The sequence below is a fragment of the Schistocerca cancellata genome, chromosome 9 (assembly GCF_023864275.1).
Source record: "Schistocerca cancellata isolate TAMUIC-IGC-003103 chromosome 9, iqSchCanc2.1, whole genome shotgun sequence".
Taxonomy (NCBI): domain Eukaryota; kingdom Metazoa; phylum Arthropoda; class Insecta; order Orthoptera; family Acrididae; genus Schistocerca; species Schistocerca cancellata.
In genome coordinates this window covers 497,757,558-497,772,957 of record NC_064634.1, presented here as the reverse complement: position 1 = coordinate 497,772,957, position 15,400 = coordinate 497,757,558, and the positions used below count along the sequence as shown (strand labels likewise).

General features: G+C 42.6%; 1 protein-coding gene across 1 annotated transcript in view; it reads left to right on the top strand.

Moving 5' to 3' along the window:
- LOC126101026 (cytochrome P450 6k1-like) overlaps positions 1-15,400 on the top strand; it is a 99,364-nt gene that overhangs the window by 51,329 nt on the left and 32,635 nt on the right. Inside the window, exon 4 of the mRNA XM_049911691.1 lies at positions 10,923-11,185. Coding sequence (XP_049767648.1) covers positions 10,923-11,185 — 263 coding nt within the window. The remainder of the gene's footprint in view (positions 1-10,922; positions 11,186-15,400) is intronic.

Genomic DNA, 15,400 nt, shown 5'->3' with positions numbered 1-15,400 from the left:
AACCTAACTAACCTAAGCACATCACACTCATCCATGCCCGAGGCAGGATTCGAACCTGCGACCGTAGTAGCAGCGCGGTTCCGGACTGAAACGCCTAGAACCGCTCGATCACAACGGCCGGCTTTAAGATTTTATGAACGGTTGAATTTAATCAGAACAGGAAGCTCAAATAAACAGCAGCCTATCGTATTTACTGAGTACGGACGTAAAAAGTGATAAGCAGACGTAAAATTTAGTCATACTCTTCAAGCAATGGAGAGTGTAATCACTGGAAGCAAAGCGAGAATATTTCAAGTTTAGAAATGTATCACTCTCTTTCTCTTCCACCTTACTCAATGGTAAAATATTTTGGAACAGCGTGAAGACAACGGAGCTGCGTGTGGTCTCGAGTAGTGAAGTGGCAATCCGGATCCACGAGTTCGTCCAGAGCAGCGAAGACACGTTTATCAGGCGGCCCACGCAGGCAGCAGCTGCTAGAGAAATGTTCACAGTGTGAATGGACAAACATGTTACAATCAAAGTAGAAACGGAGTGGTCATAAAGAAAGTCAAGAATAAAAGGGAGAAGTGTGCAGAGCAGATAAAGGAGAGCGAGTCGCACACCGGTACACGAATGTCACATAGCGTGACTTGCCTATTGCTAGATGTCTGCGATGATAAGCGAAATGATAACCACGTGGACGCCTCATGCGCATGTCCCTTATCGGCAACCGCAAGTCTGTTGTTAACTGGCAAGGCCGGCCGCGGTGGTCTAGCGGTTCAGGCGCTCAGTCCGGAACCGCGCGCCTGCTACGGTCGCAGGTTCGAATCCTGCCTCGGGCATGAATGTGTGTGATGTCCTTAGGTTAGTTAGATTTAAGTAGTTCTAAGTTCTAGGGGACTGATGACCACAAATGTTAAGTCCCATAGTGCTCAGAACCATTTGAACTGGCAAGCAACACACGAGTGGATTTCTGCTTCGAATCAGAACCGCGGTCCAGGTCCGGATCCCCACAGATCGGCCCGGAGCCTCACTCCCTTCTGATGTGGTCGGAAGCGCCAGATTTCCGCAGTATATCCGAGGACCCAAGAGTGCGGTGCGTGTTCCACAGACCAGAAGCCACAGCCGACGGATTTCACCAGCTCCGACTGTGTCTCGCCAAAACTACGTTGCGCTTTGCGTCGCTTTTAGGCAATAGTTTACTGTAGTACTTTTACGGATTTTGGAACTCCTTTATATCATCTCGAAAAAGTCTGTATAGACGACAGTGGATGGAAAATTCTGGCAATCGCGTTTCTATGCCTTGTACTTACAAATATGTGAAAAAAATTAATTGGTTAAAGGCAACATTCCATCCACATGGGTCTGATCCAGAGTGTCAGGGATACTTATTCGGGAGGCTATAAGATGATTCTTCAGAATGAAGAAGAATGAGATATCGACGCACTTTTTGGTGTCAACGTTTCATTTTTGACAGCACTCAATAGTTGATCTGCCGCAGAAAATCGTACTTTAATGTTATTATTAGATATGGCGCGCCCCACGGTACAGTAATGCGTAAAAAAACACTGATTGCCACGCTTATGTACACTTTCGGAACAAAAAACGCACCCCCAAAAAAATGATTTATGTAGAGTACTGAAATTTAGGGAATACATTTGTTTAGGCAACATATTTAAACGATTAACATTGCAAGAGCGCAGTCGAATGTAAGCGCGAGATAAGCTACTGCAAATGTGAAATGCTTGAATGTTGAACGGAAGCATGCAAACGTGCGTGCATTGCATTGTCACGTGTCGGATGTCAGTTTGTGGGATGGGGTTTGTAACGTTCTCTGCCAGCACGCATCCAAAGTGAAAGTTAAAGGAACATTTCGGTGTATAATGCTCACTGTAACAAATAATTTGTACGTATTTCTGTTAATTGAATTTCAAAAGGACACTTAATTTTGCGAGGAAAAGTATAATTACGAATTTTGCTATTATAAATGATTATTCAAAGAGTGTGAAATACTATCTGTGGCGGAGGATGTGAAAACCGCCACAGAAGAAACGATATGAAAGAGAAATGACGAAGACTGTAGAAGAACTAGTTAAGATATAAATAGGCAATATATTGTAATAGAACCGCTTGTCTTCTGCACGGACTGAATGGGAGAGAAACCCGTGAGGTTGCATTATGCTCTTACGTAGTCTTCATTTGTCATAAGTCGATGATCGACGCCATTTGTAGCTGGGATTGTAAAAGGCGTGTAAAGATTTTAATTGTTTCTGTTAAAATATATTTATCTAGTAAAATCCGTTTGTCACAATTAGTGCAAAGTTCGCACCGGACATGTCAGCATTTTATTGGATATCGCTGGCGGTGCGGAGCTGAGCCGCGAGCGAGCAGTCTGCAGCAGCGACAGATTTAAATATACGATCGCAATAACGACCACATCCTAAAAAGGGTACAGGTGGAGGTGAACGAAAATAATAACGTGTTTCTTTTTGTAGCATTCCAGACGCAGAATAAAAGGAGATAGTAGATTTTATGTCGTGCATTCACATGGGGATACAAGCTGCAGCTTTCATAAATTTTCATTCAAAAAAGTGATAAATTCTGATAAAACTGTGTAATTTTCATAACAGCTTAGGAATATGAAAAAGAAAACATTTTCATATGGTAAAGATAGTCTTATGCTTCAAAGCTAGTCGGGTATATACAGTTAAACAAAAATCCACTGTAACGTGAAAATGTTTGGTAAGTTCGATGGACAATAATATTTTCATTCTAGAAGAAACAGCTTTAGTACTTGAATAAAAGTAAAACTTGAATCATTATTTTGGAATATTCAAAGAAATTCATTTTCATTAATTTGTAACAGAATATTTAATACGTAAAGTAATAATCATAGATGAGAAATTTATTGCAACCTTTCTTTTCTCATGTCCATCCATGTATATGTTAAGTTCAATCTCAACGTTTTCCCAATCGAATTAAACGCAAAAAGCAAAGGAAGTTTAAAACCAGACGGCCAACTCCCGAGTAATTAAAGCGGGCAGAATCGCATTAAAGGTTCCATGCGTGTTGCACCTGGCCGGTCAAAACACGTTTAGGTATGACGCTGGAGTTGCTGTACGATGATGTCTCATGCATGCTCAATTAGAGCCAGATGTGGTAATCGAGCAGGCCAAGGCAACATGTCGACACTCCGCAGAGCATGTTGGCTGCAACAGCGGTAGGTAGCCGGGCGTTATCCTGTAGAAAAACATCCCGTGAATGGCAGCACAAGAGGTGGAATCACCAGATCCAAGCACAAAATTTGGGGTCATGCTGCGTGGGATAACCAGGAGAATTCTCCAGCTGTCATACGAAATCGCACCCCAGACCGGAACTCCAGGTGTAGGTCCAGTGTGTCTAGCACGTAGGTTGGTTGCAGGTCCTTAATTGGCATCCTTATAGGACACGACTATCACTGTCGCCGAGACTGTACCAGCTTTCATCAGAAAACACAACAGACCTCCAACCTGCCCTCCAATGGCCTCTCGCTTGAGATCAATGAAGTAGCAAACGGCGGCGATTTGGGTCAGTGGAATGCACGCTAGAGGGCGCGTGGCTCGGACTTGTCCTTGAAGTAAACGACATGTAACAGTTCGTTGTGTCATTGTGGTGACAACTGCTGCTCAAATTGCTGCTGCAGGTGCAGAACGATGCGCCAGAGCCGTACACCGAACGAGATGGTCTTTTCTCTCGGTTGTGCCACGTGGCCGTTCAGTTGCCGATCTCCTTGCGACCGGACGTTATCTTGGTCACTGCTGCCAGAAATCATGCACAGTGGCTACTTCCTGTCAAGTGTCTGTACACTATCGCAGAAGGAACATCCAGCCTTTCGCAGCCGTATTACACGACCTCGTTCAAGCTCAGCGATGCTGATAATGGCTTCTTTGTCCTCTTGAAGGCATTCTTAACTAACGTGGGATAAACACGTCCAATCTCAAAGGCAACTAATGTCACGCCGTTATAGCGTGTATTCAAAGCAAACACGAGTTGCATCCCCTTAGGGGCGCTACTAGCGCCACTTATGCGACAGACGTAATCTCTCAGATATAGAAACACGTCTGCTTGCTTCTTCTTCATTATCACTTCGTGTAATAGAGCAGGGGTTCCCAACAAAATTTTCTCGGGGACCCCCTCATTGGTACCTGTGGTTTCATAGCACAGTATCAAGTAGCTAAAAAAAACCAAATTTAGAGTCTTTTTATACGTTTTCTATTGTGGTAGCACTGGCAATAAAGTAACAATGGCCGATTGTCGTCTGAAATGCGAGTTTCTGTATAAAGTGACTGTCAGTTGTCAGCTGCAAAGAACCGAGCGAGGTGGCGCAGTGGTTCGACACTGGACTCGCATTCGGGAGGACGACGGTTCAATCCCGCGTCCGGCCATCCTGATTTAGGTTTACCGTGATTTCCCTAAAATCGCTCCAGGCAAATGCCGGAATGGTTCCTTTCAAAGGGCACGGCCGACTTCCTTCCCTGTCCTTCCCTCATCCGATGAGACCGATGACCTCCCTGTCTGGTCTTCCCCAAAACAACCAACCAACAACCAACCACCCAGCTGCAAAGAGGCAGCGCGCGCAGTCTAACGGCGTACAGCAGAACTATTTGCCTCTATCTAACTCTAGTGTCAGTTGGCTCTAGGAAGATGCTAGACGCAGAAGTTAGCGTTCGCTAAAGCTCTGCTCATGCAGGAAGCGGGCAAAACAAAAAAAGTCTGTTATCATACGAAATATATTTTATATGTATTTTATTGTAATAGCATCTTACGGACCCCTCTGGCATAGCTAGCGGACCCCTGGGGGCCGCGGACCACCTGTTGGGAACCACTGTAATAGAGAAAATGCCTGTTACAACACTCTGTCTCTTGAATGACCTCCTTCCATTTCTTACACCTGTACATTTATAGCTGAGAGCGATTATATGGAGTCTTTTCCAATCCTTATGGTCTAAATGACCCTTCCATTTCGAGAGTTTTTTTACTTTTTCGTTTTGGTTACGTACTCTTAAAAATTTTCTTGTATCCTCGTTTTATTTACTTCTGTTATAAATAATTCCACACTTATCGAAATATTCTCTCCCTTTTTAAATTGAGATTGCATTTCTCATATATGGGATATCCTGAATTTACCACATGTAGTTAACTAAATCAATAGAAATAGCCGCACCCTTTCCTCAGCACATGCTTCTCAGCTTGCGCAGTGCGACGTAAAATTAGGTGTACAGTCGTTTTAACAAATTAGCGTATAATAACAGCAATATTAAGATACGTTTATGAAAGTTCATCCATTTCACAACATCTCAGACCTTGAATTGTTAAACTCTTTGTTGAAAAGAATAGGTCCAGACTAGCTGTAATAAGTTTAATATTTTTCATTCCGACAGCTGTTTCGGTTTTACTGCCGTTCTCAAGGAAAGTCTAGTTTTATTTGACGTCTATATTGCACCTATACTAAACTGTCATTGTCTAAGTCGTATAGATTACGTGACATGTTTTAGTTATAAATGTATGGAATACGTTTTGTCACTTGTTTGATAGTTCGTTTACTTTAAAGTCAGATTTGATATTTATTTGATAGTTCGTTTACTCAAATACTATTGCATCAGTACAAGTTGATATTTATTTGACAGTTCAGTTCGTTTGCTCTGATGCTTACAACGTGCTATAGAGCCGAAAGTGGCCACTTCTTGTGCCATTGACACAATAAGATCGTCCATGTGTCATTTTTTAATTATGCAGATTCCCGCGGCAACAGCATATTAACTACTACGTATTGTGCATCTACATCAAGCGTTCCATCTTTTTCTCTGACGTCTTTGAGTCTCCCTACCATAGAGGGACTTACCTCCTGCTTTCCCCTACCTATCGTTACATGATCTTTGCTATAGATCGATCCAATACACCTATAGGTTGTTTTCTTTCCGAGATAAAAAAACGTATGTAATATAACCTGAGGTGGGCATAATAGCCAGTGCGGTCATAACTGTCCCACGTCGGAGGTTCGAGTCCTTCCTCCGCATGGGAGTGTGTGTGTTGTCAATAGCGTAAGTTAGTTTAAGTTAGATTAAGTAGTGTGGAGGCTTAGGGACCGATGACCTCAGCAGTTTGGTCCCATAAGACCTTACCACAAATTTCCATTTCATAACTGTTTTTGTTTCTTAGTCCATGCGGTGCTTCAATGGTACGGAAACCGCATAAAGATGTCATTCGAAATCCACTGAGTTACGCGTAGTAACTTGTAAGTACCAGTATATCGCGTTGTTTCGGTGTCTCGTTTTATGTGTTTCCAGAATGAAATTTTTACTCTGCAGCGGAGTGTGCGCTGATGTGAACCTTCCTGGGCGATTAAAACTCTATGCAGGACAGAGGCTCCAACTCGACACCTTTGCCTTTCGCGGGAAAGTGCTCTACCTACTGAACTACCGTAGCATGACTCACGACCCGTCCTCACAGCTTTACTTCCGCCAGTACCTCGTCTCCTGCCTTCCAAACTTCACAGAACGTCTTACGCGAAACTTGCTGAATTAGCATTCCTGGAAGAAAGGATATTGCGGAGACATGGAGTCTCGGTCCGGCACACAGTTTTAATCTACCAGGAAGTTTCACGTTTTATATGGTTCCGAGACCCTTTGATACAATGTAAGTCCTCACTTGATGTGTACTGGGCAACAGAATTAAAGGATCACTTTTTCGAAACCCCATAATACCCACCCATTGGGGCGATTAAGTTTGAAATTTGGCTCAAAGATACGTACAACCCTCCTCTGTATCGGTGCAAACGCGTGGCGCCCTGCCAAGCCACCCTCGAGATCGACGACACTTCGAACGACAAGGGCTCGGTGCATGAGAAGAATACGACATTACTCAGAAGTTTGCGTGACGTGTAAGGTGGGTTTCTGACGTCACGCTGACACCAAACTTCACCACAATACTACCCACCGCCAATGTGGACGTATCACGGGACCAGAAGGTTGTCTTACTCTCTCTTACCCACTTTTCACCCTTTCGTTTGACGCCTCCACGATGGACGTTAGAACCGCGATGCCTAGAGTTGAAGTCACACAGTTAGCTCATTAGTGGCTGAGTAAAATATTATAGTCACTCCGCCGCTCAGAACAGACGCGAAAAGGCCTGAGGAGATAGCATACACGACCTCAATGAAACCATCCCTTTCCCTGGGGCTTTTACTGACACACATTTTGCGGTCGAAGGCGACAGTTCACAGTGCTATGAGCAACAGCCAGAAGGACAACTTTTAACACTGCTGATACCTCACACATTTGAACCCTTACCTAAGGACACTGTGTGGCTGCATCCCCATTAAAAATGATCTGACCCATTAGGAACACAATTTTTGCTCTCGTGTATAGATTAGAACCGCTCAACACCATTCAATGAAATTTGAATGTTATACGAGGCAGCAAATGCTGCTTATGCGCTTTCGTCCACCATACTTCACCTCCTCCTTCCGCTTTATCACAGGGGGATGCGACATTGACACATACACGAATAAAATGGCAAAGGGGTCCTTGTAAGACACTATGGTTCAGCAAAGCCCTTGGTGCCTCCTACCTGCCTCTTTTTATCTCCTTAAAGTGTACCTGTACACACAGAAGCCGTGGCGAGAGTCCCTGGCGCCTGCAGGCAGGCTACACTGCTGCTCTTTCGCCGCTATAGTGTTGCTCTTGCGCCTGATAGTAGGCCATCCGGAATGAGAGAATGTCGACGGTGTTGCAGGACTGCAAGCGCCTTGGACTTCGCCAGGGGTTCACTCTGTACAGATACATTTTTAAAATTCTGAATAAAGGTGAGCGGATGCTACCGAGGATTTTGCTGAATTAGGAGTCTTAGAAGGATCCTTTGCCGCTTTATTCACGCATGAGTCAATGTCGCATCTCCCCATGATTACGCCATAGGAGGACACAAAGTAGGAGAGCTGAAAAAGCATAAGCTGCTTCGGATCGCGTTCAGATTTCGTTGAAAGGTTTGGAACTGCCCCTAGTGGTTCCAACCTGTATATGCGCTACCGGTTGCGCTGTTCTCCAAACAGGTACGATCACACAATGTCTTCAGAGAGCGGTTGAAACGCCCGAGCGTGTTAGCAGTGTCAAAGGTTGTGAAGAACGTCTTTCTGTTGCCCATACCGCTGCGAACTATCGTTTTGGACCGCGAAATGTGTGCCACTCGACGCCCCAGGGAAATATATAGTTTCGTTGACGTCCTTTAAGCCGCCCTCTGGGGCCTTTCCGTGCCGACTGCGTGTCTGGAATGTTTTCCACGGCCACTCATAAGAAAACCGCCTGGTTTCAACGCTGGATGTCGAGTTCCTGACCTCCATCGCAGAGGCGTCAAAAGAAGGGGTGAAATGTGAGTAAGAAGGGATGTGACGATATTCTGGTCGTGTGACTTGTCCACGGAGATGGTGGGCAGAATTGTGCTAATGTGACACCATCAACCCACGTTACACGTCACATGAATTTCTAAGGTGTGGCCTTTTTTCCCTATGTGTCGGCACCTTGCTGTCTGAGCTCGCTTGACGTTTGAATCGTTACGGTGAAAGACTGTAACCACGTTTGAGCCAAAGTACAAACTTACGCGTCGCAACGAGTGGGAAATGCGTGATTTCAAAAAAGCGATCCTTTAATTCTTTTGCATAGTGTAAATATTACTAATTTGAGTAACGAGGATTTTCTAACAAAATTGTATTGAAAGAGTGATTACTTAGAGACAAATTCCAACGTCTGCGTTTGCTTCATCGGTACACATCACCATCTAAAAGCAATTTGTCATTGCTGACGCAGTGGCAAAAGACTGGCCACTATACCCGACCTTGAATTGAAATACACTCTAAGACAAATAAAACAAAAGATCGACGCACCACTAAGGAATTATCTGAATGGGAGGGAAATCGATAGATCTGATGTAAATGTATAGGCAAAAAGGCGACAGTTCACAGTGCTATGAGCAACAAAAATTGTATGGTTTATCCAAGAGAAAGTGCTTCACAGATTGAGTAAGTCAATTGTGTGTTGGTGAATCTCTGGCGTTTATACAAGCAATTATTTGGCTTGGAATTGATTGGCAGAGTTCTTGAATGTTCTCCTCAGGGACATCGTGCCGAAATTTGTCCAATTGGAGTTACAATCACGAGCTGATTGGGAGACCCTGCCGCGGATGCTCCAAACGTTCCCAAATGGTGGCCAAGGTAGAGTTTGGCAAGCAGCAAGATAAGCAGCAGAAACTCTCACCATGTGTTGGTGTTCTTTATCTTGCTGAAATGTAGGCCCAGGATGGATTGTCATGAAGGGCAACAAAACGGGACATATAATATCTTAGACGCACGGCTGTGCTGCACGGCTGCCGCAGATGACAACCAGATGGGTCCTGCTATAAAATCAAGTGGCACCCCACACGATCACCATGAGACGGGCAGCAGTCAGGTTGGCATCCAACCGCTGTGCAACGCGTTCCCAGGCACGTCTTGGGCTTGGAATCTCATTGACTGGAGTAGAATTGTCCTGCTTGTATAACGCACAAATGAGACGGAATTTGGCAGGATATCTCTCACGACGATATCAACTACGCCATCAATCAATGCAAAGCCGAATAACTGCTTTCACAAGGGCCAAAGGCAGAACAACTCGTTACTGAGTTGTTCAGTTTGTGAAGCTCTTTTTCTGAATAGACCTTCCGGTTTTTCTAAAATTTTAATCATTCGTTTGTCTGTACATTTGAGTTGAATCTACCGACTTCCATCGCATTCGGATAAATAGAAGGTATTTGCAGGGTTTCAGTCATTTTTATCTCAAAACAAGAAAAGAAAATTTACGACCATCTCCTATTTTTTGAGACAAGATTTTTTTGGCGTGAAAGTAAGGGTCCACAATGCGCAGCACCTGAATTGTGTGAGAGAAATAACATTAAGAATGATCTTAAAGAGAGCAGACAATCTGGAAAAGGATGGGTTGATGACTTCCGGAAAAAAATTTCCAACAGTGAGGTTAATGCAAAATGTCAATCTGGGCCCGAAAACAGTGTGCGGTTGTCAGCGAGGACAAAACTAATTTGTAGTGTAAATAAGTTCTTTTTTATCGCTATACATTTTTCCAAAGGAATAACTGCTTTTCTCAGTTTATTCAGCCATTTTTAACTATGTGTGCGTTATGCCTTATTTTGTCCGGTACAATGGCCACTCGGGTGTACCTTTAAGATTATTGTTTATGTAGCTACTGTCCTTTAGTCCTACGAGAAGGAAAAATACCAAGCAGGTAGGAGGAAAGTGTGAATGTAAAACCCAGTGAATTTGGAATCCCCAGATCGATTGCTACTTAGCCAAAAAAATTCACCAATCCTTAGGGTATATTTAGGATTATTGGTTATGTAGGTGCTTTCGTTTTGTTCGATGAGAAGACAAAAATTAAGTGAATAGCAGGAAAGTCAGAATGGAGAACCCCGTAAATTTAGAATTCCCAGATCGAAGGAAACACCATAAAAAAATAATAATAATAAAATAAAATAAAAATAAATAAAAAACAGTGTGCATTACAAAATTTCATTTACGTACTCGTTTACAAATTTTATTTGTGTAAACAAAAATAGAAGTAAAATTTTCTTCATCAAATAAAGTGTACTTGTGACACAATACGGTAGTGTTACAAAGGTAGGAATGAGCGTGTACATAGCTTTTCACCCCTGAAAGGTTGCCCGCCTGGCGAACAGTGTTGCGTAGTCCCTTTGAAGATAATAAAAGTTAAGCAGATTCTTAGCACGAAATCGCTGCTGTCAGCTGGATGGAGTTGTGTGAAGAGCGTGTACAGACATACGTTTTGATTCTCCCTGCATTGTTTGAGACTGAATTCTTGCTGAGTGCTGTGAAACACAGATTAAGACCGACGCCTGCCCGGCAGATGATCCAGCAGTGTGGCCGAGAGCTGGCCCACGTGGCGGCGGAGTCGGCGAGCCGGGGAAGCCCCGTCGAGGTGCGCGAGTTGGCGGCGCGCTACACCACTGACGTCATCGTGTCGGTCGGCTTCGGCGTCGACTCGGACTGCCAGCGCAACCCGGACGCCGTGTTCCGCGACTGGGGCCGCAGGGTGTTCGCGCCCGGACTCAAGGCCAGCCTCAGCGCCAGACTCAACTTCATCAGCCCCCACCTCGCGCACCTACTCAGGCAAGTCGCGCGTCTTCCCATAATTTACAGTATCACTTAAACACTGCACCAGTTACGTTTTTAGGGTTCCGTTCATCAGTCCATAAAAACGGAAACCTTATAGGATCACTTTGTCGTATGCCTGACTGTTGACAGCCCTTATTATCAGGAAGGAGTAGACAAATCGAGTTGAAATTTATATGACATGTTAAGGTCTATGGACAATTCGTGACGTAAAAATGTGAAAATCTAAGTCACTGCAATCAAAAGATATGGCCATTTATGTAACATATTTTCATACTCGCATATTCACTCATAAAAACCTATAGGCTTCTTTCCGTTGGTCTAGAAACATGAAATTTGGCAAGAAGAAATGTTTCACAGTACAACTAAAGGGAACAATTCTAATTGTTAGTTTGTGACTATGTTGTTGTTATTGTTGTGGTCTTCAGTCCGAAGAATGGTTTGGTGCAGCTCTCCATGCTACTTCATTCTGTTTAAATGGCTCTGAGCACTATGGGACTCAACTGCTGAGGTCATTAGTCCCCTAGAACTTAGAACTAGTTAAACCTAACTAACCTAAGGACATCACAAACATCCATGCCTGAGGCAGGATTCGAACCTGTGACCGTAGCGGTCTTGCCGTTCCAGACTGCAGCGCCTTTAACCGCACTTCCACTTCGGCCGGCTTACTCCATTCTGTGCCAGCCTCTTTATCTCCAAGGAACTACTCCAACATACATCCTTGTCATTCTGCTTAGTGAACCCATCTCTTTGTCTCCCTCACAATTTTTGCCCCCCCCCCTCTACAAATCCCTCCAGTACTAAATTAGTGATTTCTTGATGTCTCAGAATGTGTCCATCCAAACGATTCCTTCTTCTTATCTGGTTGTGTTTCGTATTCGTTCAGTAGTTACGTGATCTACCCATGTAACCTTCATCATTCTTCTGTAGCACCACTTTTCAAAAGCTTCTTTACCTCTCTGCTCTAAACCCTTTATTGCCCATCTTTCACTTTCGTACATGACCACACTCCAGACATATACCTTCAAAAAAGACTTCCTAAAATTAAATCTATATTCGACATTAACAAGTTTCTCTTCTACAGAAACGCTTTTCTTGCTATTGTCGCTCTGCATTTTATATTCTCTACTTCGGCCATCACCAGTTATTTTCCTACCCAAATAGCAAAACTCACATATACTTTCAGCGTCTAGTTTTCTAATCTAATTTCCTCAACACCACCTGATTTAATTCGACTACATTCCATTACACTTGTTCTCCTTTTGTTGATGTTTATCTTACACCTTCAAAAATGGTTCAAACGGCTCTGAGCACTATGTGACTTAACTTCTGAGGTCACAGTCGCCTAGAACTCAGAACTAATTAAACCTAACTCACCTAAGGACAGCACATACATCCATACCCGAGGCAGGATTCGAACCTGCGACCGTAGCGGTCGCTCGGTTCCAGATTGTAGCGCCTAGAACTGCACAGCCACTCCGGCCGGCCTTACACCTTCCCTTCAAGACACTGTCCATTCCGTTCAACTGCTCTCCCAAGTCCTTTGCTGTCTGACAGAATTGCTATGTCATTGTCAGACCTCAAACTTTTCTTCACGCACTTTAATCCTTACTCCAAACTTTTATTTGGTTTCCTTTACTGTTTGCTCAATGTACTGACTGAATAAAATCGGTGACATGTAACAATCCTCTCCCTTATCAACAACTGCTTCCCTTTCAAGCCCATCAACTCTTGTAACTGACGTCTGGTTTCTGTACAAATTATAAATAGCCTTTCGTTCCCTGTATTTTATCCCTGCTACCTTCAGAATTCCAAAGACAGTATTCCACACAACGCTGTCAAAAGCTTTCTCTATGTCTACTAATGATACAGAAGTAGTGTCACCTTTCCTTGACAAATCTTCTGAGAGAAGTTGTAGACTGTTTCGCCTGTCTCTTATATGTTGCACACCAGATGGAATAGTTTTATCATGGCTAGCTATTCCAAGGCGTCATGTCGTCTTATCCAGGGACCTTGTTCAAACTTAGGTGTTGCAATGCTCTTGCAGTACTGCTCCACGCAGTATCATATTTTCCATCTCATCTTCATCTACGTCCTCTTCCCTTTCTATAACACCACCCTCAAGTTCATTTCCCTTGTATAGACCCACTATATACTCCTTCCATCTTTCAGCTTTTTCTTCTTTACTTAGGACTGTTTTTTTAACTGAGCTCTTGATATTCATACAGGTGCTTCTCTTTTCTCCGAAGGTCTCTTAAGTTTACCTGTAGACAGTATCTATCTTTTCCCTAGTGAAATATGCTAAAAAATCCTTACACTTGTCCTCTAGGAATTCCTGATTAGCTATTTTGCACGACCTGACAATCTCATATTTTAGATTTTTGTATTCCCTTTCGACTGTTTGATTTGCTGCATTGTTATATTCTCCCATTTCATTAATTAACTTCCCCTGTGACATCGAAGGACTCCTGAAATGTCTTGACTTTTTTCTGCTACCCATTCGTCTTCTAATGTATACCTTTCTCCTGTTGCAGTCAACTGTTGCCTAATGCTTCCTCTGAAACTTTCCACAGCCTCCCGTTGTTTCAATCTATCCGTGCCCCATCTCCTTAATTTCCTACCTTTTTGCAATTTCTTCAATTTTAATCTATACTTCATAACCAATAAACTGCAGTCAGAGTCCAATGTGCCCATGGAAATGTCTAAAAGTTTAAAATCTGGTTCCGAAATTCCTGTGTTACCATTTTCTACTCAGTCTGAATCAATCTGAAACTTTCCTGTGTCTCCATGTCTCTTCGAGGTACACAACGTTCTTTCGTAATTATTAAACCAAGTGTTAGCAATGATTGAATTATGCGCTGTGCAAAATTTTCCCGGGCGGCTTCCTACTTCATTTCTTTTTCCGAGTCCGTTTTCACCTACTGTTTTTTCTTGTCTTCCTTTCCCTACTATCAAATTCCAGTCTCCTATCACAATTAAATTTTCGTATTCCTGAACTATCTCAATAATTTATTTTATGTCATCATACAATTCTTCATAATCTGCGGAGCTATTTGGCATATAATCTTATTCTACTGTAGGTGCGTGTCTATGTTGGCTACGACACTGTGTAGCTTACCCGTGTTCTTATTTTCTTATTCATTATTAAATCCACTCCTGCATTAACCCTATTTGGCTTTGTATTAATAACCGTATCGGAAAATGGGAAAAGACAAAGCTTATGATTTTTTACGTCTCAGAATTTTATTTTTCATGTATATGACCATATTGTCCATTGTTATTTTACTGTTATTGTGTTTTGACGTCTTTGCAACTACATGAAAATTCGTGTTTTTGTCACCAACCGCGTCAGGTTTTATTAAAATAAAACATTATCAGTGGTCTGTAATGAATGCTATTTATAGTCTGAGTTGCCATCTAGAACGGAAACTGGTTCTTTACAATAGATGTTGATTTTTATTTACGGTATTTCATGCCTGATTTTTCGCTCGCATCTGGAAACTCCGTCTGCTTTCACGATTTTGAGTTATTTCTTTGTTTAGTGCTGTTGTTCTGGCCAAAGCCTACACAGTGTTCTGCACTGATAGCTTCTCATCTGCAAGCGAAATGTGAATTTTATCGGCAAGTTTACACGTCCCTTGATTTAAAAAAAATAAAAGTGTGATTTTGGCGCGTCAAAGTGTTTTGCGTATGTATTTGTTACAGGCGCTGCACATCCTTCGTTGTGCAGAAATCCACAGACATGCTAACTATCAATCATACTTTTTGTTTAAGTGAAAATGATATTATATATTAGAACATTATGGCTACCCAGAAAGTTTGGATATAATCAGAGCCGTTTCATTTTTCGTGGATTACATTATTTACGTTAAGTTGTCCTGCAACTTTATATTTTATTTTATACTATTTTGTTTCAAATACTGAGTGGAGCGTATGGAGGAATGAACATATTTTTGTATTTGTCATAGGAGCTCGAAATTTTTCTACATCACAGAAAGGAGAGAGAAACAATTTTCATAGGAAACTAGGTGGAGGATCGATTAATTTCTCCAGATGATTCTCCTGCATATAACGACAGGGTTTAAGGCTCTGTTTATTTGCACACTGCACTTTCTCCTTAAAAATTTCTATTGAATTTCAGTTCGTACAGATAAAATTAGGCGTTGTGCAATTAGAGTATATTCTATGCTAGCACAGGGTTATTTTTTGTTT